The sequence below is a fragment of the Miniopterus schreibersii genome (genome assembly GCF_964146895.1).
Source record: "Miniopterus schreibersii genome assembly, chromosome: 11".
Classification (NCBI taxonomy): Eukaryota; Metazoa; Chordata; class Mammalia; order Chiroptera; family Miniopteridae; genus Miniopterus; species Miniopterus schreibersii.
The window spans coordinates 15,341,904-15,369,756 of record NC_138111.1 but is presented as its reverse complement, the minus strand read 5'-3'; the positions used below and the strand labels follow the sequence as shown (position 1 = coordinate 15,369,756).

Genomic DNA, 27,853 nt, shown 5'->3' with positions numbered 1-27,853 from the left:
AGGGATGGGTAAGAAATCAGAAGGCAGCGAGGAAAAAGAAATCCGGCCAAGGTGAGGTTAGCCTCTTGGCAGGGAAACAGCCAGGTCCCGGAGGCTCCCACCCCCAGCCACAGGAGCCCGGGAAGCAGCAAGAGATACTTACAAAGCAACAAAACAGTTTTTCCATTCTAGACCTGAATTATTCCCCTTTTCCTAGCGCTGTATCTGCAAGAACTTACAATAGAGAGTTACTCCGGGAGCCCCCGGGCCCCCTGGGCACTCACCCGCCCCTGGGTCGCGGGTGCCTGGGCCGCCCCCCGCGACGCGGTGGCCGCGCGGGCCGGAGGCGGCAGCGCGCACAGCGCCAGGACCAGCGCGCAGAGCACCGCGGGCGCGGAGCGTGGCGCAGCCATGGCAGCGACGACAGAAGACCAGTCGCCAGCCGGCCTCCGGGTCGCCGACCTTAAGTAGCTCTGGCTCATCCCGCCCAAGCCGGGACCGCCCCGCAAGGAGGGCGGGGGGCAGGGCTGGGCTCCCGCGGGACAGGCAGGGGCGGGGATCTGGCCTGGATTTTGGAGACGTCGGGGTTCCCACTGGGACAGACCCAACGGGGTGCGGCCGCCCCTTCACCCCAGCTCCGGGGTGGAGACCTCGCACAGGGCTTGGCATACAGCAGGCACTAACTCAGTGCACACTAAATGGGCACATTCACGAACGGCAGGGAGCCCAGCTCGGCCTCCTGTGTGACCCACGCAAGACCCCTCCCACGTCCGCACCTAACATCTTCAGCATCTACTGAAGGCTTTCCACACATCAAAACACCCTCCATTCTTGACAGGGTGGGTACAAGGACAGCCCCATCTTACAGAGGGAAAACTGCCTGCAGACTAGTCAAGCAACCTGCACACCACCGGGAAGTGGTACAGCCAAGATTTGAACCCGGGCAGTCCGGGTTGGCCTGCCCACCAGCTTGGGACCGGCCCACCCATGAGCCAACAGGACTCAGGGAGGGGCGGGCAGACCTCCTGCCATGTCAGGTTCTGCTTTACTCAAGGCCACCCTCTTTCTTTCTTTTTAAAAAGCTATCTTTCTTTTTATTTTATTTTTTTAGTATTATTTTGTTTTGGTTTCAGGTGTACAGAATAGTGATTAGCCCCATCAAAAAGGTTTTTATTCTTAAAATGTTTATTTTTATCAAGATTTAAAGTCACATATTCGTACAAGGTTGGTCCCTCTCAACCCCACTTCCTTCTCCCCAGGGGCAACTGCTTCTATCTACCCCCCTTTAGCTGATGATTTCAGGGTTTACCTTCATGTCTTAAGTAGCAGCCCCTGGTGTTTCTTGTAGTTGTTGTTTTGGTTTTTTTATTTTGTTTAAGTCTTTTCCCAACTCCCAGGCCCCCTTCCCATTCTTTCACCCTCCCACTCCTGAGGCATACTGTCATTGGGTTAGGAGAAGTGCTATTCAGACTCACCTCGTCCCACCAACCCCCCTCTCTCCTAATTTCCTGCCATCCTACTGGACTCAATTTACTTCCAAGGTCTCTTTGCATCCCGGAACTCCCCCTCCCCCTCTCCATCAGCTTGGTGCGATGACAGGAAAGATAATTGGGGAGTCGGAGACCTGGCTTTGATTCCAACCTCCACTGTGCGTAAGTTACTTTCCTTTTCTATGCCTCAGTCGCCTTATCTGCTAAAGGGGTACAGTCCCAGCTCCTCCAGGAGTTCAGCTTCTCTCTAATCAGGCTCAAGTTTGCTCTCCCTCCTCCTCAACTTCCTGCTACTTTAGGGGCTGTGGGTCAGATAAAGGCTAAGGGAACACACACAGAGAAGATGATTCATAGTGTAAGGATTATAAGAAGACTTCATGAAGAAAGGAACCTGTAACCTGGTGTTGAAGGTCGGGGAGGAGGGAGATTAAGAAGAAAAGGCATTTTTGGAGAGGGAACAGCATGGGCAAAGGGCAAGCAAACACAGGCCCTCCGTAATAATGGAGGGGTCCAGTCTGAAACACAGCGAGCAAGAGGAGATGAGGCTGGAGAGGGCAGCAGGAGTCACAGGGGCCTGTGTGCTGCACAGAAGAGTCCGAGCTTTATCCCAGTGGGGGCGGGGGGGTCACAGGGAGACGCCGAGTTCTCAGGGCCTGCGGGGGCCAGCTAGGGCCTAAATTCAGAGAGCTCTTCTCTCTCCTTCTGCATTTTGGAGGATAATAAAAGCCTCACAGTTCTCATATGCTCTGATGGAAACATAAACCAGCTTCACCTCTCTGGATAGCAACTTGATTATCCAAATTCAAAACACACAATGCAACCACAGATCCACATCCTTCAGAATGACTTGCAACGGAACACAAAAAAACACATGCAACGATGTTCACTGAAGTATTGTTTGGAGAAAACTGGAAAGGACCCAAATTTCCTGGTTAAATAAATTACGGAGCCACCATACAATGGACTGCTCTGCAGCTGTGAAAACAGAATGCGCTAGATCTCATTGTGCCTGGCACATAGTAGACACTCAATAAGCCCAGAGAGATCTCCAAGGGCAAAAAGCAAATTGTACAACTACTGGCTCCTCTCCTCTTTTTAACAAGGGTGTCTGTGTTTGCATACATTCCTTAAGGGGAGAATTTCCCTCTCAAACATTGCCAACATTGCCTGAGGCTGCAGTAAGCGCCTGGATTGTTGGAGTCAGCACAAGGAAACATGTTAGGGTGATGAAAACATTCTAACACTGGATTATGGTGATGATTACACAACCGAAAAACCTACTAAAATTCAGAGTGCTGTATGCTAACAATGGGTGACTTGTTATGGTATGTAAATTATACTTCAATATACTTGCTTAAAAGGAAAAAACTTGCTGTAGGGTCAAAAGCAATTTACAATTATGTATCCAATATAGTTGTTTTTTAACAAAACACCGATCTAGATATAATCTTTTTAAAATATGCTTAAAGTGATGCCTGCTCATTAGACAATTTGGAAAATCCAAACAAGTAGGAAGAAGGAAAGTCCTTGTCATCGCAGCCCCCATTGTGAACCTGAGCTGGCAGCTGTGTGGCCCTGACCTCTTCAGTTGGTGATTAACAGAGGGCTACAGTGGCTTGGCCTTAGCCCCAGGGGTCTGACAAGCAGCCCAGGGTCACTGGTTCTCAGGTTAATGATCACAAAGGTCCTGAGCTTTATCTGCCACATAGCTCTGGAGTTTGGGTCCTCAGCACTGGAGACCTGGTGAAGGAGCCCTGGCCTGCCCTCAGAGAGCCCACAGCCTGGGAATTCTCATTAAGGGCAGTGATGTGTGGAGCCTGTGATGGGGGCAGCCTGGTCTTATGCTGCCCCCTTCCGGAAAGAGAATATATGACTTTAGGAGAGTTGGGTGCAAGAGAAAAGTCCCTAGGTAGAAAGGAAGAGGCCCCACTGCTAGGATCTGCCACTGACGTCCTGGGTGATTTTAGGCAAATCACTATCCTCCTCTGGGCCTTAGGGTCTCCACTGCAAAAGATGGGGTAGGCCACTATGCTATTCCCAGCTCCAGCATTCCCAGATACTGGCTGTGCAACCATGTCCAGAACCATGTCTCTGAGCCTCAGGGTTCCCATCTGTAAAACGGTATGGGACCAGGCCACCTCTACAGGTCCTTCTGAGCCTGACAGTCCAGGGCACCTGACCTGAGCAGGCACCACCATCACCAGAGGCAGCATGCCACCTCTCTTCTGGGCCAAGACATTTCTAGGGGAAGAGAGGGAAGGAAGGTGAGGGGGGTCCAAGGCTGAGTCTCTTCATAATACCCAGGGGAAATGGGCGTGAAAGTTCCCATAAACTGAGACTCAAGGAGGTTCAGTCACTTGCTCAGGGTCACTCAGCTGGAAAGAGGCATTGCTGAGATTCAAACACAAGTGTGGCTGGCTCCAGTCCCCAATCTCTGTCTGTGGAGATCAAGCAGGACTTCCTGGCACCATCTGGTTGGGGCAGGAAACAACAGTGTCCTTTCTAGGTAAACGGTTACAGTTGCTAAACCAGTCAAGCCCAAGTCAAGCCTGACTGCCAGGAGTCTCTGGGGCAGCCATTCCCACCACACCTCCCAGGTCAGGGCAGGAGGCTTGGGCAGGAAAGCCCTCTAGCCTTCCACACACTTGTGTGAGCACCTAAGACAAAGGGATGTCCTAGGAAGGTCCCCACTGAGGATCTTCCACTGAGGATCTGGCCACTGAGTAAGATGTGGCACTTTACTCTATGCCACTCACGGGCACTCAGGTCAGGTACGGCTTCTTTGACTTGGGAGGCAGCCTGGCTCTGCCACCACTTGCTATATGAGCACATCCTAGTCCCTTCCCTTCTCTGGACCTCAGAGGTTCCCTTAACCTCTGAGCTTGGGTGTTCCTGGCTCTTGCCCAGTGCCAACCACATAGTAGGCAGCTTTTCTGTGTCTGCCACAGAAAGGAGCTATACAGCCCATGTCCCTCCCCTGTAGTTGGTCCCAGGACCCCCACAACCAGCTCCAGCCTTGCACCCTCTGGAACCTTAGGCTAGTCTCTGGGTCTCTCTGGGCCTCCCAGGCAGTGACCAGAGGCTGGAGGAGGCGGCCTTACCCTCCTCCCCTGACCACAGTGTACAAAAGGCCTTGGCCAGCCTAGGAGACACCGCCCTGTTCTTTTCTCTTCACCCCAAACACTGTTGTTCTTGATTTCTGAGAAGCCAGCCACTCATGGGAAGCCCTCTCTTGGAGCTTGTTAGCTTTCTGGCTCACTGTTCTCTGGGTGCTCATGGGAACACCCACCCCTCTGGCCAGGATTTTGCTAATTAGGACAATGGTCAGTAAACAGAGATGCCAGTTATGAAACCCAGTGAAACTGGACAAGGCCTCAGTGAGGTCTGGAGAGCCCCGTGGACTTGAAAGGAGGCATGTTTTAGAATCTGGGAGACAGTTTCTGTAATCAGGGCTTCAGTTTCCTTATCTATAAAATGGGGGAATGACACCGAGCTCATGGGGCAGTGAGGAGGCCCAAGGCCTGACACACAGTAGGAGCCCCCCAACAGTGATCCTCCTTCTTCTTGAGCTGTCTGGTTTGTCTGTAGAGGTCTTTGTTCAGCATTGGCCCACCATGTGAGAGCAGGGCAGGAGAAAGGTTACAGACTCCACAGTGAGATTCTTGTGTTCAGGTCTGGGTTGTGTCACCTGGAGCAAGTTGCTGTCCCTCTCTGAGCCTTGGGCCAGTCATTTGTAAATAGGGGTAGTGATGTCCAGTTGCAGGACAGTTGGGAGCTCTGGAGTGAGACTGCTGGAATACATTGCACACAGAAGAACTCATTAGCAGCAATGTTCATTAGTCCGTTTTCTGTAGATGATGACATCAAGAATGAGAGTGTGACTTCTCAGAGTCACATGCAAATACCTGGCAGAGCAGACCTAGAACCCAGGTTTCCTGGCAACCAGGCCAGAGCTGAGGCCTGTCTCCATGACAGACAGGGCTCACTGGAAGGGCCAGCTGGACCTCTATGTTGGCACAGTCTATCCTGGGTGTGGACAACTATCTGGGAGCTGGCCAGTGGGGCTTGGCTCAAGCCACCTCCAGGAGGCCAACTATCCCAGGGACTGAAGCCACTGGCCCTTTCCCAGCTTCCGGAGGCAACCCCACCCAGCACTGAGAGCCAGGGCAGGACATTCAGAAGGGACCAGGCCCCACCACTTCCTGACCCCGTGCCCTGGAAGCAGCCAGATTTGGCTATGGGTGCGAGCCCAGTGCCCTACCTGCCAGGGCGCTCTTCACATTCTGTCTCCCCTTTCCTGGGGGAGGAGTTGGTCCTGGGAGGCTTGGGCCAGCATCAGGGCTGCAAATAGCTGCAAACAAATAGCCTAGCCACTCTGGCACCCTGTAGACACCAATAGGGGAGCCCGGACACAAACAAATAAGCAGCAGAATACAGGTGCTGTGGCCGCAGGACCAGGAGAAGACTGGACAGTCTCCATCAGCAAACCTCCTGGGAAGACAGGCCTAAGGTGCCCCAGCCAGAATCAGAATGAGCAGGAGCATGGGAGGAGCTCTCTGCGCCACACAGGAAGGGCTTTCCAACAATGCGCATGACTGGGAAGAGCTCCCGCCAGGAAAATCTGGATGCAGTCCCTGACCTACCACTTTCTAACTGCGGTTTGAGCAAGTTACTTCTGCTCTCTGAGCCTACATTTCCTCATCTGTAACACAGGGGTTACACTTTCCTAGGGTTGTTGTGGGAATTTTATAAGGTAAAACACATTTGGGGCTTTGCTCAGAGCTGGGCACAGAGTATGCACCTACAAAGGAAGCTCTAATCATTGTTAGCTGGGGTTTGGGTAAGTTTCTCTCTCTCTGAGACTCAAGTTGCTTAGAGAGAAAAGTTCTCAAAGGCAAATGGAAAGGATTGAATGAGACCATGAACATGGAAGATCCTAGGACCATGCCTGGCATAAAATAGATATTCAAATATGCCAGTTTCCTTCCCCTGGGAGCAGGGGGCTGCGCCTCTGTAAGCTCAGGATGCCAAGAATGACCAACAGAGTGAGGGGTGCCTGACCTTTCAGCCAAGAGAATATAGGGAATGTCTGGGGTGAATCTGGACAGAGCCCAAATTCCTGCGATGGGTGGGGGGAGTGGGACTTGGGAAGTGGCCCTTCTGCAGAGTTTCACTGTCCTCTGTAAAATGGGATGATGATTCCTACCCTGTGAGGTGTCTGGGAGCCCCAGACACTGTGCTTGGCAGATAGCAGGTGCTCAATAAACATAACATCCAAAGATGAGTCACCAGAGTGTGTCTAGGCTGTGCACACATAAAGGCCACTGGCCCCCATACCCATCCTTGGCCTCTACCTCTGCATTCCTGCATCCAAAGTAGGGGAGGGCTGGAGGGTCCTAGCCAAGGCCCAGAGACCCAAGGTGGTGGCTGGTGCCAGGGATGGGGAGGCACCTCAGGAGAGAGCCTCAAGCCAGCACCTAAGGAGCCTGCCTTGCCTCCCATCTCCTCTGAGAGTCTCTCCTAATCACACCCTCCCCTCTCCTCTGGTCTGCCCCCACCCAAAAGAACAAGGGCTTTGGAGTCACCATCTGATCCCAGCCCTGCCACCTACTACCTGGGTAACCCTGGGCAAGTGACTCAACCTCTCTGAGCCTATGTCCTTGGGCACAGAATGGCAAGACTATGTCGCAGGCTGGCCAGCACTTAAAACTAGTGAAAATCAGTTACGGAAAAACTCCAAATGCTATAGATGATTAGAAATTCTTTGCAATTGCCCTCAAATTCTTAACTGCAATAGAATTTCCAGAGATTCAAAGGCATTTGTTATTGTTACTAATCCTTTTCATTTTAATAGATTTTTAAAGTACTTTCCCCTCCTAAATAAAAACAGAAGGATGGCACTGGAATGCTCTTGTTCCTTTCCCAGATCAGAGGATAATCGCATCCAGCTGGAAGAATTAAACACGATCCAGCACACAAAACACAGTGTCTGGCACACAGTAGGGCTCCAGAATGGTGCCCTCTTCTCTCCCCAGGTGTGCTCCGGGCTTCACCTCCAGGCAGACACCAGTCACCAGCATCTTCCTACAGGTGCCCAGAATCCTCTGGGACACTCTTAGAGGCAGGTCCTAACCAGAGTCACCCCACCAGGACTGCTCGTAAGGGCTGAGGCCAGAGCTGTGATGCTCAACCCCACACGCTCCCCGTTTCACACTCACTTCCCACCCCCACAGTCCAGCCACTGTCCTGGTTCTGGGTCCCCATCTTTCCTCTGGAACCACTGCACCAGCTTCCTTACTGCCTTCGACTCTCCCACTGTCCCCAAAGGTTGTATTATTCCATACTCAAGACCCTTCCGGGGCCCCCGGTGCATTCGGGACTCCCCAGCTTGGTGCTTGTGGCCCTCTGCCATCTGGTGCCCATGTGCTCCTGCAGCCTCATCACCTGCTGACCCCCAACAACAGCCTCTGCATCATCTAACCGCGCCTCTATACATCCTCGATTTCCTGCCTCCAGGAGAGCTGGGGTCTAGCCTCGGCTCTGCCTGACTCCACGTGAGCTTGGGCAAGCTCTTGGCCTCTCCGAAACTCAGTTGCATAAGGCTATTGGGGGCTCTTGTAAAGATGAAACAAGATAAAGGAGTGAGTGCCAGATGCCAGGAGGGCTCAGGAGCCACCAACCTGCTAAAGGCTGCCTCCTCCCCGCACCTCCACCCGGGCACCCCCAGCGGCAGCGCTGACTCTCTCCCCTAAGCTCTCTCCCCCTAAGCAGGGAACGTGGGGCGCACAGCCAGCGGCGGCAGCCAGGGAGAGGAGCGGCGGGGAGGATGGCTTACGGGAAAATCACCCGGCCCTGGGGCTCGGCGGCCAGCGCTGGCGCTCACAGCTGCCTCTCAGACAGGATCTGGGGGCCTGGCAGGCTCTTCCTGAGCCATGGACTTGGCCCCAAGCCCTGACCCCTGCCTGAGCTGGGGGGGGCACGCAATCCGGACCCCAGTCCTCTGGGACACACCCACTCTTTGGCATCCAAAGAGACAGGGAGGAAGAGGCAAAACACAGACGGGTTTGTGAGAGCAGAAAACTGGCTCTTGCTGTTGCGTGCTGGGGCCCAGGCACTGACACGAAAAGGGTTTCTTTGTGCCCCATTGTTGAATCCCAAGCGCTATACCCTGGGTCCCATGTCCCTACGTCATATACTTTGTGCAATGCCCAGCATCACATACGCCATGCTCTCTGTGCCCCATACCAGGTCCTGTGTTCCTCATACCTTATCCTGTGCGTCTACCCTGATGCATGCGCCATGTACTGTGACCCACGTCACTTATTCCTTGGATCATGCTCCATGTACCATGTCACATCGGCGCACGATGCACTCCGTACTACATGTCATCTTTTGAGTCCCATATCCACTGTATCAGGTCCTGTCCCTTGAAAGTGTGTGCCGTAAGCCTTGTTCTGGATTCATGAATGGTGTCCCTCGAGCCATGATTCCTACCATGGTGTAATACTTAAGGAAGGCCTAGGGACAGACTCCCAACCCCACCCATCATTACCTATGCAACCTGGGGAAAGTTACCTCCCTTCTCAATACCTCAGTTTCTCCAGCTATAAAACAGAAATGACATTAACACTCACCTAATAAGAGTTGTTATGGGAATGAAAAGAGATAGTGCATTTAAGGTGCTTAGCCCAGTGCCTGGCACAGCGTGTGTCTGTAAAACACTTGCTAGTATTGTCACAATCGTGCCCTGGTACCTGTACTACATCCCGGTTACTGCATGCCGGGCTCCCACGTCCCCAGCCCCTGCTGTGCATCACACACTCCACCACATTAGTGAAACTCAGACAATAAGCTACAAGGAGGATAGCACCATTCCCTCTCCTACTAAGGAGTAATCCAAGGCTCAGAGAGGGGCAATAATCTGCATGAGGTCCCACAGCCAGAAAGGGTGAAGCTGGGAGGTGCACACAGGTCTGGGCATTCAGAAAGACAGAATAGACTAGTGATGGGCTGCGGGGTGGGTGCGGAGATTGCCAGCAAGCAGGCACAGGCAGCTTTCAGGGGTGACAGACATGTTCTCAAGCTGAATTGTGGGAATGGAGACAAAACTTTGCAAATTTATTAAAACTAATTGAATTAATTAAACTGGGTGAATTATACATATATAAATTACACATAAATTTACTTTGACAATTTATGTAAATTATACTTCAATAAAGCTATTTAAAATAGGAAAAAGCTTATGCACTCCCCGTTTACCACGATGACAAAGCCTTCAGCAAGAAAAGTGACTCTGAGTTAGTGGAGATGGTCAGCAGAGGCTGGACAACCACTCTGAGGCCCAGCCGGGGGTGCCCTTGAACAGCTTGGTTCCCAAACACCTCTGCAGATCAGGTGAGCAGCAGAACCACCTGGGAAGCTCCAGAAAACTTGGATTCCCAGGCCCCACGCCCAGCCTCTGAGTCTGTAGGTTGGGGTGGGGCCCGGGAACCTGGGATTCTGAAGCTCAGCCTGGACTGAAAACCACTTACCAAAGCCCAGCATCTCCTTTCACACTTGGGGAAACTGAGGCCAGGCAGGATAGGGGACTTGTCTGACCTAGTCAATCAAGCAATGGGAAAGCCAGGACTGGAATCGGGATCCCCTTCCTTGTCCCTTCTCTCCTTTCCCCCCTCCTCCCTCCCTGCTCTGCTGGCCCTCTGCCTCCTGGTGACTCAGGTCTCTGAGTCATCCAGTGGCACCACAGAGGAAACTTCTTAGGAAAAACAATCCCCAAACAAAGCTTCCCCAGATCTGGGAAACAGAATAGGCCCAGGGGGCTAAGAGAGGGAGGAGAGAACACAGGGTGGATTTGGAGGCCAGGACCAAGACCTGATCTCGCCTCTTGGCCACTGCCTTGTGTGGGGCCCTAGATAAGGTGTTTTCCTTTACTGAGCCTGTCTCTCCACCTGTAGATAATACCTATATTGTACAAAGAAGCTCTTTATGGACCAGGTAACATAAGTACTTATAAGCTTTGTCTTGTTGACAATGCTTCCCCAAAACTCATAGGAATCATCATTTCTATTTTACAGATAGGAAAACTGAGACTCAGACAGGTTCAGCTCAAGGATAAATGTTAGGAAATGCAGGACAGAGTCTGAATCCAGGACTATCTGACTTTGAAGTCTTACTTTCACCCCTACATACCTTTAAAACATACCTACTGCATAGAGTGGCTTACAGATTATATCTCAGCAAACATGTAAAGTGAATGACCACAGTAGGTGCTCAACCACGAATGCCTTTCCCCTTTTCTTCCTCTGAGCCAGGTCCTGCCTCAGGACTTCCTGGCCCAGTGGAGAATCACTCAGGTGACACAAAGCAGGGAGCACCCAGGACCTGACAAGCCACAAAGGAGGAGCATTTGAGCAGAGCCTCAAAGAATGAATGAAGGTTTGTCTTTGGAGAAATGAGAACAGGCAAGTCAGGTGGAGAGAACAGCAACAGCAAAGGCTCAGAGGTGTGGCTCCCACAGGGAAATACAAACACTGAAGAGGTGTGCCTGGGGTGGAGACCTGGACATGTGGGTGAGGAAGGTCCTGACTATTAGGAGTCCTGAACTGATCTGAGGCAGCGGAGGATTTTTAAGTAGGGAGAGACTAGGATCAGAACTGGTTTCATCTCTGCGGAGGGCCTGCTGGCAGCTGAACTGGGAGTCAGGACTGGGGCTTCCCCTGAGGCCTCACTGGAGCCCCACCTCCGAGCAGGCTTCAGGAACCACCCCAGATCCCCTGCTACTCACCCATAGGTCAGAATCACCCCCGAGGGCCTCTTCCCCGTCCATAGCTGGGCTGGGCAGAGGGCAGGCAGGCCTCTCCTGACTATATCAACCTAATCACATCAGCCTATAAATAGGAGCCTGTGGCTTTAGTTTGAAATAGCTGTGCCAGGTCCAACTCTACAGACATCACATGGGCATGCACAGTTCTGGAAATGGTCCTTCTCCTTGACACAATTAAAACCCAAAACTTCCTCAGGAAACCACTGTTCACATTCTAATTCACTTTCTTTAAACACGAGGCAGTGGGCTGGGGGGAACAGCCGCCCACCTATTGTTTATTACTGAAAGTGGGCCTCATGACTCCTCCTCTGCTTCCCACTCTCTGGGGACCCTAAGTGAGCCACTACCTCTCTCTGGGCCTCAGCTTCCCCAAAAGTAAACTAAGGCAGTTGGATGATACCCTTAAGGCCTTTGTAGCCAGGATGCTCTCTGGAATGGTCTGGAGGGAGCCCCAACACCCCAAATGCCCACTTCATTGTTATCCCTCCCCCGGCTGACTTGAAATTTTAATTACGGGCATATTAAAAATTAGAGCTGCAATACATATTTGAGTCAGGGAGGAATGAACATAAGTACAATGTTTAGTAGCGATCCCTGCTACTAAACATAAGATAAAGGTGCTTGGCAAGATGCCCAAGATGCCTTTTTTTATTTAACACTGTTTTGTTTAGTATTTATAAGAACCATGATAGGCCAGCCTGTGCTGAGAGTTGGTGCTAAAGAGACAAATAAGATCTCATCTTAATTTGATCTCAGATCAGATCTCTGAGCCCAGCCCTGTGCCAGACCCCAGTGGGGGAAATGTGAAGGCATTTCCAAACCCCTCAGAGTCCCACTAGGGTTGCAGGGAACACCTTGTTTTCAATTAAGATTACAGATTTTTGGCTGCAGAGGACTCCCCAAAGAGCAGATTACGACATGGACTGGGCCATTAGCAACCAGCAGGAAAATAAAGATAAACAGCCATCCCTATGCACCAGGCATATGCTTAGGACTTCAGCTCCCCATCACTTAATCCTCAGTAACCCTATGATTACTCCCATTTCACAGATGAGGAAACTGAGACTGAGAAGGGTTAAGGGACATGTCAAGGGACATGCAGCAAGTCAGGCCAGAGTGATGCTTCAGGTTTAGCCCTGTTTGCTTCTGGAGCGCAGAGTATAACCAAACCCCAGTGCTGCAGTGAAACAACACTGGGCGGCTCCTGTAATTTAACCGGTGGGGGAACAACCCAACAAAGGCGGAGGACAGAAAAGGGCAGAGTATTTTTCTGTGTTTGCGGGTAGGCAGGTGGGAATGACAAGGCTTCACCCAGTGATAGTCATTCTCTCCAACCAGCTTATAGCGTTGCCCCCTCTGATCTACCTTCCCTTCTCAAATCCCGTCAATCAAGCCACTCTCAGCTCAAGATGCATCCATGGCTCCCTGGCACCCAGAGGATCGAGACCAGGAATTCAACACCTCTCCCAGCCCCGAACTCCCCGTTCTCTCCTGCCACTCTCCACCTCATGCCCACACTCTTGCTTTAGCTTCGCTGCTCACTTAGTCCCCAAGCACAGCGGCTCCAAGTGGCCAAGCTTTACACATGTGACTCCCTCGCCTGAAAGCCCGAGGCTCCCTCTCAGCTTGACTCACAGTCAAAAAAGGCCTCCCTGGCTCCTCTGGGACTTATCACAATGAATTCCAGGCTCAGTCACCACAATTCTGGATCTCCAAGGGCGGGGCAGATCTGATTCATCACGCAGAAGCTCAGCAATGAAAAAACACAAGGAGCCCAGAGAACATCAGGACTGCCCCAGACCAAGCCTCATACTGAGGCACAGCATCAGGACGCCACTGTGTGGAAGAACCAAAAATTACACCCTTGGTGTTTATCAGCATGGGACTTAGGTCTATCTCTTTCCGGGGTTCTAATAATGAAATTCGGGCAAATCTCTCCCCTACTTTAAAACTTCAAGTCGTTCCCCAGTGTCTTAGAATAAAATCCAAACTCTAATCAAGGCCCCAAGGGCTTGCATGACTGAGGTGCTATCTGGTCCCCAGGCCCTTCTCCTGTCACGCTCCCTTCCTTCCGATCCCTAACAACTCCACACTCAACGTCCTGCCTCAGAGCCTCATCCACGCTGTTCGCGCTGCTTGGGGGCTCCTTTCCCTGCTCACCCAGCCACCTTCCATTCCCTCTTCAGGTCTGGGCTTTTTCAGGGAAGCCTCCCTCATCTGTCCAGATAGAATTCCACCCCCCCCCTCCAATTCCATATGCTCTCAAAATCCTGGTTGTTTCCTTTACAGCTGAAGAAATAAATTTGTTATGCGTGTAATGCCTAACTGTAAGACCCAGGACTATAAGACCACTAGAGGTGGGAAAACCTGTTCTCCAAGACCCAGTTCAAAGCCTAAATATCTGTCAAGTGAATATACCCATGAATGAATGAATGAATGAACGAACGAACGAATGGACCTGTAATGTAACTCAAGATAAGAAGGTGGTCAGAATTCTGGTGAACGTTAGAGACACAAAATCAGGGCCCAGAGAAGGTCAGGGAAATAGGAAATAAACTGGATGGTACAGCCTCCCAGAAGCAAGAAGGAAAGAGAGCTTCTAGAATGCTCTCAGGTGCTCCAGGGAGGTGGTACATAGAGATCTGAGGAAATCTTATTGGATTTGGACAAGCAGGAACTCACTGGGACCTCCTTAGTTGAGCCCAAGTTCAGTGAAAGTGGGCGTGAGGTGAGCACAGTGCAAGGGGTGAACCAGCCAAGCTTAGTTAACAGGTACTTATCTGGGCCTGAGCCAGCCTGGCCCTGCAGGGTCTACACAGTGGGGAAAGCAGAAGACAGGTCCCTGTGTCATTGTCACCAAGAACATGAAGAGAGTGTAACTCTCTTTGGTGACATCACTTAGAGGCAATTTGGCTTTAGGAGTTAGAGTGGTCAGAGCTCAGTCCCAAAAGCTGGAGCTTCAGAGCCAATATCAGCCCCCATCCTTCCTCTCCGGGCAGCATCAGGGCTGCTCCTTGGTCAGCAGAACACATAAACTTCAGATGAAGTGGGACAAGTCCCCTCTCTTTGACCCAGCGGGTCTTCTAGGAATCCGGGCTTTGAACACAAAGCATTCTGAAGACCATCCATCAGAAGGCCCTTTCATCTGAGCTTTGGGAAAGAGGAACAGCATTTGACTGTGGTTGCTGTCACCCCCTGAAAGCCAGCTGGGCCACTGATGAGTAAGCCCTGTAGGCATTCGGCCCCTTCTCCTTTTGGAAACCAAGGGTGATGTCATGAGCTGGAAGAGTGTTTTCCAGGCTCTCCTCGTGGTTGCTATTAGAAATTCACTTCCTTTCCAGCATTGGAAGCTGGGTTAGTCCCCTAGCAGTGATCCTTCCCCTTTCACAGCTCACAAAGTCCCTCGTGGGACTTATTCAGTCCTTCACGACAACTTGCTAGGTGGGTACAGGGCACCCATTTTTTTAGGCACAGAAACCAAGGCCCAAGCTGGGAAGTGACCCAAGTCTCCTGCCTCCAGCCCAGGACTCTGCACCCCACCCCCTGGATCTCAGCCTACTTCAGCTGGTCACCGACAAATCTCATAGTCAGGTGGGCCCCACCCTGCCAGCCCTGCCAGTCGTCCCCAGGTGGCTATGACTCATCTACCTTCCTCACTAGTCACACTCCTCCAGTCAACAAACCCCCAGATTTTCTCACCTCTTCAAAGCCTCCAGGGAGAATCCTTGCACAGCCTTCCTCCTCAGGGAAATCTACCCTCTTAGGAAAGAACCAACAGAGGCCTTGATAGGGAAAGCAACTGTCCTGTAGTCACACAGCCAGCAAGCAACACAGCCAGGTGGGGGCCCAGGCACCCTCACACCCAGCCCGGTCAGTCCTTGCCTCTTCCCCACAGGATCATCCTTGCCTGGCCTGGCCTCCCTCTCAAGGGTGGGAGAGAAGCAAATGAGGTAACAGGCAGAAATGTACTCCGAGCTTTACAAGAAAAACCTCAGAAACTACCTTTGAATCCACTGTGGCGACCCACGCTGCTTCCACTGCCCCCTTCAGACTTCCTGGGGCAGTCAGAGCCCAGTTTAGTAGGCCACAGGGGTCTGCGCCGCTCTACCTACCTTGCAGGGCTGAGAGGGTGAAGAGGGCTGTTCCACGGGGGGGTGCTGGGTCTACCACAAAAGCCGTAAGAGCGGGTATCAGTACCACCTGTAAATAAAGGGCCAAGACTCTCAGTGTCAAGGGCTCCAGGTCATCTGATCAAATCAAAAGCTTCCACTCCACCCCGACCCCCACTACCAGGGTCACAGAGACCCTATCTGCATGCTCCAACAACAGAACACTCACTTCCTGCCAAGGCTTCAAGACCCACTGTTGGAGAGTTTGGCTAGTTAAAAAAATTGTCATTACAATGTGCTAAAATCTCCCTCTCTGCAGTCACTCAGAATAGGTCTGTCACCCTGTTTCCCAATGGCGCCTTGGAGACTTGAAAACAGTAATCCTGGGCCCCTAAGTCTTCTACAAGTTGTATGGCCGCTTTCTTCCACCTTCTCCTGAGACCAGTACCCCCTTCCCTTATCTACTCAAATTAATCCTGTCCCTCCTGAAGAAAAAAAAAAGACCCCCAAATTAGACATTCAAAAGAGCTCTATCCAAAGTAGGATGAGCAGAACTTTCACCTCCATCATTCTAGATATCATGCCTCTATTAATCTAGCATAAAATCCCATTACGATTTAAAATCCATTGTATGACTAAATTCAGTTTACAATCCTTAAAATCAACTTCAGAGCAGTGGCTGTGGATTCTGGAGTTAGAAGAAAGGCCCTTCAGTTAACTAACTATGTAACTTGATCAAGTTACTGCACCTCTCTGAGTCTTGGTTTCCTTCTCTATAAAAAAGGGATGATGTTAGAACCCACCCCACAAAATCATTATAAGGATTAAATGAGATAAAATATGTCAAGTGTTTTGAACAGTGCATTTATTTACTCTGCTTATTTATTAATTAAAACCCTAAGCCTTTAACAGAAATCATATCTTTCTCATTCTGTACTTGTGCAGTTTGAGGACCCAAGTTGCTTACATGACATAATCCCATCTGTATGCCTAAGCGTTGTTCTGCTCTTGCAAGATTGTGTTATAAGTACCTGGTAACAGGTCTTTCTCTCCCATCAGACTGTGAGCTCCATCAGACTGCTTTGCCTCTGAAGCTTCAGCCCTGATACATGGCCTGGCAAACAACAGACCAGCGGCTATACGCTAGATGACTGAATGAAGGACCAGCGTACGTAAACCCCAGGGTTGTGCAACCCAGCCTTTCAGTCCCCCCCCACACACACACCCCTTTCAAGGACAACCTGGATCTTCATCCTTCCTCACTCCCCATGTCACAGTCATCTGCATTCAGGGACAGCTAACAGCTAAGTAAGTTGGCTCCTGCCTACACTGGAAAAATTCTCTGTCCAAACCAGCTTCTCCAAGCCAAAGAGAGAGTCCAGGTTCCCAAATGCAGTGGGGTCCTGCAGGCTTCTGGGATTCAGACACAAATGAGCCCTGTCCTCTGCTGACAGTAAATGGCCCAGACATTCCTGGTGGGTTTTTGCATTGTGAGAGGCAAGGACCCATAGCAGGGGATCTGGAAGGAGGTTGGACACTTATCTGGGCGCTAGGGCCTAGTGTTAAATAGCACCTCTGTAGGCCTTCCTCAAACAGTTCCCTCAGAACTTCCTGGTCCATGGGAGAGATCAAAGCACAGCCGGGTTTTGTTGTCCCTGCCAATGACTAACGACGCCTCACTTTCTGTTAACTCTGTGAGAGGGTGAGACTTATGAGACTTTCAAATTTCAAATGCAGCTCCCCTCTATTCTTCAAACCTCTAAATCACATCCCCATCTTCACTGGCAGTGCTACATTTGTTCCCAAATGTATCCTACTCCTTCCCTAGTGCTCCCCATCTCAGCAACAGCACCGCCACCCGCCATCCACACACTGGGCCAGGCCAGACACCAGGGCACCGCCCTCCTTCACCTCCTCTGCTCTGTCACTCTCACCTCCACCACCCCAAGTCCCTGCATTCTCTTCTCCCCACCCTGACTGCCAACGTCTTTGCCCAAGTACCATCACCTCTTACCTAAGTGACTGCAATGCTTCCTAACTGGTCCTCCCACTTCCTCTGTCCTTTCCTAAGTGCGGTCTTCTCAGAGCAAGCCCAGACCATGTCACTCCTCTGCCCAGATTCTACCATGGCTCCCTATGGCCACCAGACAAAGCCCAAGATCCTTAATGAATTCTTCAACATCTTTTACGATCTGCCCCTGCAGGCCCCTGGAGTCTCAGCTCTCATCAGTTCCTGTCCCCTGCGCCCTCCAACACCCCTCCAGGCTCTAGCCAGACACAGCTGCACTCTCTTAAGTCCTTGTCTAATCTTTGCACAGACTGCTTCCTCTGTTTCCGAACTCTCTTTCATCCCTTGTCTTCTCCTCTCCTTCCACTCATGATCAAGCACAGCTTTCCCCCAGGAAATCTCCGACCTCTGCTTCCCCTTTGAGGCTGAGCTCCTCTGAGATCCCACAGGCCTCTCGGCTTCCCTGTCACACTATATTATGGTCTGTTTCCAAGTCAGCTTCCCCCATTAGACTAAGATCTGCTCCTTTGTATCTCAATGCTTAGCCTAGGGCTGGGGCCACAACAGCTCAAGATTCACCACAGGAAGAAACTAGAGAATCACGTGTGCATGCATGCATGTACACGTGTGCACACGCGCATAAACACGTGTGCATGCATGCATGTACACGTGTGCACACGCGCATAAACACACTCAAGCACACCATCACACAGCACTGGCGGAGAGCACAGGTGCTGCCATCTATGGGCACAAAGAGAATTACATTCTTTCCCAGGATTTGCACACAGGGAGCCCCAGAGTTTCAAAGTCGGCTGGGTTTAGAATTAGCCCCAGCTAACTCCAAGTTGGTCTGTTTTTCATTTTGGACCTTAAAGCTGCAGTGGCTTAAAAACAAGGTCCACAAACCGCTAACTCTAGTCCATCGCCCACACGCCCCAGACGGAGCCAGAAAGAAAGGCGGTTCCTTCCAGCACTCAGATCCCAGCCCAGGCCCACTAGGTGCCTGTTTGCTGAATTATACCTTAGAGCACAGGGAGAGGAGGCACTTTCTTTTTTTTAATTTTTTAAAATACAGCTTTATTTATTTTTATTTTTTTTAATCCTCTCCCAAGGGTATTTTTTCCATTGATTTTTAGAGAGAGTGGAAGAGAGGGAGGGAAAGAAAGAGAGAGAGAGATCGATTGGTTGCCTCCCACACAAGCCCCAACCGGGACCAGGGATGGAACCTGCAACCGAGGTATGTGCCCTTGACCAGTAATTGAACCAGTGACCCTTCGGTCCACAGGCCAATGCCCTAACCACTGAGCAAAACCAGCCAGGGCAGGAGGCACTTTCTAATAGTCAGAGCTGCCCACCAGTTTCGGAAAGGCTGGCCTTCAGGTAAAGGACTTTCCATGAGTGAAAGTGTGCAAGCCACCAGGAACCCCATCTGTCTAGAAGGTGGCTGAAGCCCTAGGGGTGGGGCAGGGTGACTGGAGCAGAAGTGTTTTTCTCCTAAAAGACTGCTCCCAGCTCACTTGGGAGGACCTTCAGATTTAGTGGGAGAAATGGTATCTGTTCAGTAAAGCCAGAAGGGTTCAAAGAGGCACCCAATGACAACAGTTATCATTTTCTGAGCATTTACCAAGTGTTAAACTCTGACTTACATCAACTCTCATCCTGACAGTAACTCTGCCAGGCAGATAGCATTGTCCCCACGTTGTGAAGGACGGACACAAGCTCAGAGAAGTGAAATAACATGCTCAGGGTCACAAAGCTAAGATTTGGGCAGTTCCCACCGAGTCAGGCTAACTGCACTAAATCTTGGTCTCACTAAATTTCAAGCTATGAGGCTAGGCCTCTTGCTCACTAGAGAAAAACATAAAGCTGTGGTTACTCTAGATCAGGGCTTAGCAAACTTTTACTGTACAGGGCCAGGAAGTAAATATTTTAGGCTTTGCAAGGCTCCATACCCTCTCTTACATATTCTTCCTTGTTTGGTTTTGGGTTGTGTGTTTTTTTTAACAACCTTTTAAAAATGTAAAAACCATTCTTAGCTCAGAGTCACGCAAAAGCAGTCTGGGGCCTCCCCAGGACTGTAGTTTGCAGCCTATAGATGGAGAATAGTGTTTTTAATCTTAAGTATAAACACTTCAGGTGGAAATGTTTAAGTCAAATGCTAGGTCCTACAGCTGTATTTCTCCCCCCTCAGATGGCTTCCTATTGAGTCACTCTCTCTTAAAGAAGGGCCAGCCCTACCTCTCTGTGAAATTAGGCAGCAAAATATTTCAAGGTGCTGTTCAGATTCTAGAAACTCATAGCTGTGGACCAAACAGTTCAACTCAGTGTTGGGAAGAGAAGAGGGAGGCAAAAACAACAGGTAGGAAGAGCCTCAAAGATAAGACATGAAGAGATCTGGGCTCTTGTCTGAGCTCTGAATAAGGGATTTAGACTCTCACTATGCAAAGTGTGGTCCCTGGACCAGCAACATCTGTATCCCCTAGGAGGTCATTAGAAATGCAGAGTCTCAGGCCCCACCCCAGACCTTCTGAACCAGAATCTGCATTTTAACAAAATCCCCAGTTGTGTGTGTAGGATAAGTTTGAGATGCTCTACAACATCCTTTATGTCCAGATGCAACATTGTTGACAAAACCCTATCCCTGAGGAGAACAAGTGTCCAAAGGCACCTTTCTTTACATCATAATATTAAGTCTCTGAACTAACATCTGTACTAGTGACCTCAAAAAGCACCCTAATTTAGAATGCACAATTGACACACCAAGACTTGCCACTGGATCTTGAACTCAAACTTTCAATTGGCAGAAAAGCAGACCTGGGAGGGCCAGAGAAGGTGCCATTCCCCATTTTGCAAGGGGGGTAAACTGGTTAGAGAGGGAAATGACTTTCCCAAGACCAAACTGCCAGGTCAACCTAGAGGTTGTGACCATGGCCAGGTTCCTTAATCTTCCTAGGCCTTAGGTTTAATAATAACTGAAATCATTTTTGGTTTAGATGAGTACTTTTGAGGTCTCACAAATGGTGGAGTAGCAATCAGAGGCCTTGCTGTGTGCTTCAGGAAATTCATTTGCTCTCTCTGGGCATGAGTATCCCCAGCCATGAAGTAAGGGGGCGGGGCCAGGTGATTCCCAAGGTCCAACGCTAAAGGTCAGAAACTGTTTTGAGGCGAGAAGGCAGTCAGGAGACTGGTCTTCAGCTGAGGGTCACCACAGTCACACCAAAGTCAAGGGAACACAAAGTCAAGCCCTTCCATTCTAAGTGTAGAGGCAGAACAGTGACCTGGATTAAGCGCAAAGTCTTATGGCAAGTGCAAAGCAAAAACTAGAGAACCGGTGTCTCGCTACCTCTTCAGCCTGGATCGTAAACATTATCCTTTACTGATGCTGAACTGTGCAAATGTACTTGCTAAATGAATGAATGAATTAGGATGTTTCTGCAAATGGCCTCTCAGCTAGAATTTTTTTTTTTTTTAAATATATCTTTATTGATTTCAGAGAGAGGAAAGGAGAGGGAGAGAGAGGGATAGAAACATCAATGATGAGAGAGTCATTGATCGGCTGCAGCCCACAACCTGGGCATGTGCCCTGACCGGGAATCGAACCCCGATCGCCTGGATCCTAGGTCGACGCTCAACCGCTGAGCCACGCCCAGCCGGGCTCAGCTAGAATTTTGATAGCCAGCTTCCGAGGCTCCCACAAAGGCCGTTACCCTCATGTGTGGCTGGTGGGAATAAGAATGGCTGCAACCTTTCTGGGCAGCAATTTGGCAAAATGTAGCAAAAGCTGTAAAATATGTCATTTCTGACCCAGAAACTCTAAGTTTTGGGCATCCTTCTAAGAAATAATGAAAGGAGAATAATTTATGCACTACGATGTTCATTGCAACATTGTTTATAAACAGCTTAAATGCCTAATAATAGAGGATCAGTTAAGTGAATCATAGTATAGTCACTCCATAAATACAATAATAGAGAGTTATTAAAAATCAGATCTGCACATATCATTTTCATAATAAAAATGTAAAACCTGTTTTTTACAAATAAAATGCATAATTTCACTTCTTTAATCCCTTGGACTATTGGAACAAAAGATTTAAAATAGCAATAAACATGCATTGACCTACTCAGGTATAGTATGCTTTTAAAACTCTTTTAAAAATTAAACTTGAAGTCCTGAATAACATGAGAAAATATTTACATTATAATGTTGAAAGAAACAAAGTCAGAATAGAAAATTACAAATGTGGTATGACCACAATTACATGGGGATAAAAAAAAAAAAACTGCTGAAAATTTCAGGAAGGGAATGCACCCAAGTGTTAGCAATGATTATCTCTGGTTGGCAGAATTATAGACAATTCTTGTTTTCTCATACTTTTTCATTTTCAAAATTTCAACATTATAATTAGAAAAAGAAAAAAAAAAAGTCCTTGGAGGAGGGGAGATAAAAGCACCCCATATTCCATAGGTATCCCACCCATAGCACTTTGCTATTCCCAAAAAATTAACTAGTATTTACTGACTACCCACCCACCAAGGGACCAGCCCAGCCACAGTCGCCCAGCCCAGCCATAGAAAGGAAATGAAGGGCCAAGCTCCACCCTGAAAGCTTACATATATCATATATCATATATCATATATCATATATCTATTCTTTGCTTGGCAAATAAACTGGACCCACATGATATCCTTGTTGAGGGTGGAAAGTAATAAGGCTGTTTGCTTAATAGCAGAATCAATGAATCCACTCCCACTGGTGTGGCACCTTCATCAGAGTTCCCTGAGAGAGACCATGGCTCCAACCATTTCTGGAGTCCCCTTGGGAAGAGAAAACTTCAGGGATGCTTTACAGCCCAGGAGGAAAACTGTTATCCCTTAGTCCAAGCATTGAATGCAAGAGAGGCAGAGGCTCCTTCTGAAGCAGAAAAAGGAGGCACCAGGAAGGAGTTGGATGGAGGGTCTGGGAAGGAACCTAACTGGCCATGTGGCCCCTGGGGATCCCTGGTCAAGAGAGCTCCCATCCCCAGGCCTCAAATTCCTCATCCATAAAATGGGGCCCATAATGACAACCTCAGGGCTACTGTGAGGCTCAAAGAAGAGAAAGTAAGTCATTTCATCTCTCCAGACCAAGCCTGTTTCATCGGTAAAACTGAGTCATTATCGCCTCTCTCACAGGGCTGTTAGAAGAGTAAACAAGGCAGTGTAGACAAAAGGCAGTGTAGACTACACACAAGGCAGTGTAGACTACACACAGGAAGCACGCTACATGTGGTGCCCAGGATTCTTATTGCTTGTAGAACAGGGAATAGGATACATAAATGAATCCCAGGCCTCAACATCCTTATCTGCAAAATGGGCAACCACTTCAATCCACAGAGACCAAATTCATGAACAGTAGCTGAGTCTCCAGCTGGCACTGGTGCAAGTAACTGAAACACAGATGACTGATGTGGGCTTACTTTGTGCTCGCAGACGTGCAGGTCCCAGGTTCCTGCCCTGAGCACAAAGCCCTCTGACTCGAGGCCATCGGAACAAAGAAAGCCTGGCATTATCCTGTCCACCCCCTAGGGCAGCGTGAACACTGGGGCCTAGAGAAAGGCACATATTAGCACAAGTCACCCAGTGCTTTGTCAGTGACAAAACCAGGACCCAGGCCTTCGGCTGCCCAGCCGTGCCCACTATGCCCACCGCTTTTCTCTGCCCTGCCCTTAAATTGTTGATGTGGTCCCAGGCATACGGCAGAGTGGGGAGGAGAGGGGAAGCCAGAGGACAGCAGGAACTGAGCCTGCCTGTGGTCTCCAAACTCACAAACCACAGCAGGCTGAAATATGACACACAGTCACTCAGTTGAAAGAGAGGAGATATTTTTACTTAACATCCCCCAGCTGCCTAAACACTGGTCTCTTTCTTTCCCTCCCCCTCAAAATGCATAACTCCTGGGACCTGCTTTTTCCAGCTTCTGCAGGCATTTTTTCAGGGAATACCTGTGGAGCAGGGAGGCTCCCACTTTTCCTGGCTTCCCAAGAAAGCTTTCCAAAACATGGGCTCAAATGGTAAAAGGTGGGGGGACTGGTCTTGGCTGGGCCTCCGACTCAACAAGTGACCTTGGGCAAGTCTTTTGTTCTCTGAAATGGAGGAAAAACTGACCTCCCCACTGGAGTTCTGTTGACAGTATAGAAAAGCAGGAGTTTACAAACAGTTCTGAGAGGACCCTCCATGCCTCTGCTACAGGACTGAACTTCCCAAGCCACGAACACTGACTCATGTCCATTGTTACAGTCAGAGCAAAACTCCTCCATCAGTTCTCATGTCAGAACTAGATGGGACCTTCAGGAGAATGTTCGCAGTGATAAAGATCTCCAGCTCTATAGTCAGACCTCTGGAATCCTGGCACCATCACCGAATAGGCTCACACCCAAGGCACATTATTTAGCCTCTCCAAGCCTCAGTTATCTCATCTGTAAAAAGGGACAATAGTACCAACTTCAGAGGAATGGTTGTGAGGAATCAACAAAGTAATTAATGTCCCAGTGCTTGGTATACTAAAAGGTAGCTTTCTATGATTATGATGCAGATCAACACCCCCCCCCCCCAATTTACAGATGAGGAACCTGAGGCCCAGAGATACAGGACTTGCCCAAGGTCACTCAGAAGAACTAACATTGTGGCTCCACTCCCAAGACAGTGCTTTTAACTTCTCAGTCCTACAGTCTCAAATAAGAAAATATACACCCTCAGAGATTGTAGATTTCGGCTATAAAGTTTTCTTGAAGAAAATCAGGGACCAAAGCATCAGCCGAGGTCTACAGAGCATGAATAGATCATCTCTATGACAGGGCAACTTCTCCTGAAAGACCCAAACTACCCACACAGACAGAGTAGGGGGAAGTGACCTACTGACACTGGATGACCAAGAAGTGTGAAGGCATCCAGTCAACAGCTCTTACTTGTAATAGTTTGGCACAAGTGCACACACAGCTGTTCACCGTGGCTGTCTCTAGGGGGAAAGGCGGGGCTTGGAGAGATGAAAGTCACTATATACTCTCCGTCATGTTTGAATTTTTAACAATATGTTTTTGCTTGAAAAAGAAGAAAGAAGAACACAGCAAAACTCAGAATAACTTAGCAGATTTATCCAGCAGCTATAAGCCTATTGTCTGCTTTTAGATGAAATTTATGGCCGGTTCTGAGATCTCCAGCTGGGCTTCCAGAGCCGGCCACCCTAATCCTTCCAGGGCCACTGCTCTGGTTCAGACCTGGACTTCCTTTCACTTGACCATGCAACAGCCTCCTTGGGGTCCCTCTGACTCCAGTTTAGCCCCTTCCAATACATCTCCTACATCAGCCACCAGACTGAGAGTTTTTATCATTGCTCCATCCAAAAACCTTTCTAGACTCCTCATTGCCTTTAAAATGAAGTCCAAACCCTTAGTTTACAGTCTCAACTCCTACCACTCTACCCTCCATTCTACCCAAGTGGATTGCTCAGAAAACCTCAGTGCCCTTGCATAAGCTGTTCCTGTTTCTTAAATGTCTTTTCCCTCAATCCCTTTATCTCCTGGGAAACTATTACTCATTTCTGAGGCCTGGGTCGCCCAAACAGACTTAGTCACCCCCCTTACAGGCTGAAGTAACTCTCAGTATCACATGATTGTGTTGATCACTATAGGTGGGCAGTATCTTGAGGACAGAGAGCTCTGACCTCCTCAGGGGTTCTTGGGCCCTCACAGGACAAGGCACTAGACCCAAAAGTACTGAATCAAGGAAGCGGGAGGAAGGAAATGCCATGAGAGGCAAACCCTGCAGCCTCCCCTCCAGGGAGCTGCCTGCTTTCTCAAGTTCATGTTAGTCCCTAATAAAAAAGACTATGGAAAATTCTGGAGTAACGTTTCCCTCCCTGATTCACACGGAAACCTTCTTTGCTGCTGTATAACTCACCCCGGTGCCAACTCAAACTCCCTTGGCTGTTTACAATTTCCCTGGCATTTATAAATAGCGAAGCTTCAGAAAGGAAAATGGAGTCTCAAGGGAGCTGAGTGCCCACTGTCCTCTCTCCTACCCTGCCTCCTCTGTTCCAAGCCTCTTCCCTTTAATATCCCCAAGAAACACCAACCAGCACCCCTAAGTGTGTGGGGGGGATGAGGGGAGGTTCTCAGGCCCTTAGCGAATGGAACACTCAAGAAAGAGTCTAAGGTCCCACCAGGTGGAGGGAGTCGGCTAAGGGCCGACTGGAACTGGATCCCAGCCCTGCCCTTTCCTCACTCCGTGACTATGAGCCTGTCACAAACTCTCAGGGCCTTTCAGTTCTCTCAGCTGTGTCAGTCTTCAGCAAGCTATGCTCACTGCAAAGTGCAGTGCAGTAAAAGATCAGAAATGTGGTCCTGGGACAACTGGATGTGCAGCATTAAGTCTCCGAGAACTCCCCTGGGGCAAACAAAAGCAGGACCTCCCCAGCAGCCCTGCCTCCCACAAAGCCCCTGCTACCCCTGGCACAGCCCTGAATGCCTTTGGCTCTTTGGAGTTCTGGGCATGTTCAAGATTCCCCTCTCTGCTCTGAGGAAGGTGTGAGGGCAGGATAAACGGTAGAAGTCTGGACAGATGAGGGGCTACAGCTGACCCCTGCCCACCCAAAGGGTCCAAGGACTCAGGCTTGCCCTCCGGCATGGCCCAGGGCAGCCAGCCTGCCCTGGAGGAGGGGGGACGCTGCTGTAATCAGGTCTGGGGACCCAGAGGGAAAGGGAGATTCCAATCACTGTCTTCAACTCTGAAAGAAGTTTGCCTGTGAGTCAGGGAAGTGAACAAACACTGTGGCACGGAGAAGACAGCACCTACAGGTAGCAAGTGCGAGAAGATTTCAAACCAGTACGGGGAAAACTTTCTAACGGTGCTGGGTCCAGAAAGAGGAAGGGGGTGGAGGGCTCGTCATCGCCCAGGACCAGCAGGCAAAGGCATTACTGCCCTGGAGCCAAGGATCTGTCTGTGGATCAGGCTCCCCAGCGGAGCCACCGCCCAGACCTGCAAATCCGGGTCAGACGCGCCGAGCGCCGGTCACCCCGGGCCCAGTTGCACCAGCCGCGGGGGCGGGGTCAAGGCTAGCTCGGATGCTGGCCGCACGGCGGAGCCTGGGGGTGGGGGGCCGACCCCCCTCCGGTTCTGCCCTAGCCCCCCCCCCCAACCCAAACTTCCTGAGTTCCCTGGAAGCCGAGCTAGGTGAGAGAGGAAGTCCTTTCCCAGCGCGGCCCCCGCTGCCCGGCCGAGCTCCAGGCGCGGGGAGCAAGGAGCGGGAGGGGAGGGAGGGGAGGGAGGACCCAGATGCCCGAGATCCCCAGATGCCTAGGTCCCAGAGGTGCCCGGGGTCGTGGCCGCCCCCTTCCTCTACCTGCTGCTGCGGCGCTGGCGACGGCGGCTGCTGGGTCCAGCTGCGCTCAGCTGGTTCCGGGCGGCGGCGGGAGCGCGGCGGGAGCGCGGCGGGATGGGCAGGGCGCGGGCGGAGCCGCCCTCAGGGCGGGGCGGCCGGGGCAGGGGTGTGGGGGAAGGGGGGGAGCGCCGGCCCCTCCCCTAGGCTGCCGGGAGGCCGGGACCCTGCCTTCGGACTCGCCTTCTCCAGTGCACTGCCCGTCTCTTCACCAGCCCTCGCCGCTTGCCCGCGGAAGGCATCGGGGTCCCTGCTCTATATGCGAGGAAACTGAGGCCCGGGGCACGCTCGGGAGAGCTGCGGGAGCCTGGGGGCGGGGGGCCCAGGGGAGTGCCCACGGACTGCTCGCAAAAGCTGGGACGGTGTGCAAGCAGCAGCTAGACCCACCGAAGGGAATAAATGAGCAGGATGATTCCCAGCTTCATGCAGAAGGAAAACAAGAAATGCCAAAGCGCATGCCCATCCTTAAGGTAAACCGGTGAGCAGAGGCTTTGAGTCAGGCCGCCTGGGGGGAACTCCTGACACTAGTCCTGTAACTTTAGGTAAGTGGCTTAACATGTCAGAGTCTCAATTTCCTCTCTGTAAAATCGCGTCTTCCTGGGGCTGTTGGGAAGGCTCAGCGAGAGAAAGACTCTTAGCACAATGGCAGGCACTGTGGGTTCTCTATAAATGGAAGTTCTTGTGAGTGTGACAGCCAATATTACTTTAGGTGACTGAGCAAATCCACACTGTCGGGAAGATGAATGCAAGGTAATGTAAACAAGTGTAATATTTTATTTATCTCAATAGCACCTCACATGCATTTGAGAGACAGGCATCCGTGATGGAGAGGGACCTAGTACAGCTTCCCAACTGTCCTGGTGCAAACATGGGTTCCTGGGCCTCCTGCAGCTGCTCTGTGGCTTCAAGCCAGGAGACTCACACAATGGGAGACTGGACCAGGTGACCAAGATGTCCATTCCCAGCATAGGTGCCGGTAGCAGCCCCATGTTCAGCTGGGTTAAATCTCCCTCTAACATGAGGTAAAACATA

General features: G+C 50.5%; 1 protein-coding gene across 4 annotated transcripts in view; it reads right to left on the bottom strand.

Moving 5' to 3' along the window:
- The window catches only part of GSN (gelsolin), a 51,519-nt gene extending 24,260 nt beyond the window's left edge, over positions 1 to 27,259 (bottom strand). Inside the window, exons 1-3 of one of the 4 annotated variants that reach the window (XM_081151804.1) lie at positions 26,786 to 26,876; positions 15,405 to 15,492; positions 143 to 213 (exon numbers count right to left, since the gene is read on the bottom strand). In XM_081151804.1, coding sequence (XP_081007930.1) covers positions 143 to 166 — 24 coding nt within the window. In that variant the 5' untranslated portion in view covers positions 167 to 213; positions 15,405 to 15,492; positions 26,786 to 26,876. Of the gene's footprint in view, positions 1 to 142; positions 214 to 263; positions 696 to 15,404; positions 15,493 to 26,785 lie in introns of those variants that run through there. The other 3 variants (XM_081151805.1, XM_081151806.1, XM_081151803.1) reach the window with 3 other exon arrangements.
- Between the last annotated feature and the right edge of the window lie 594 nt (positions 27,260 to 27,853).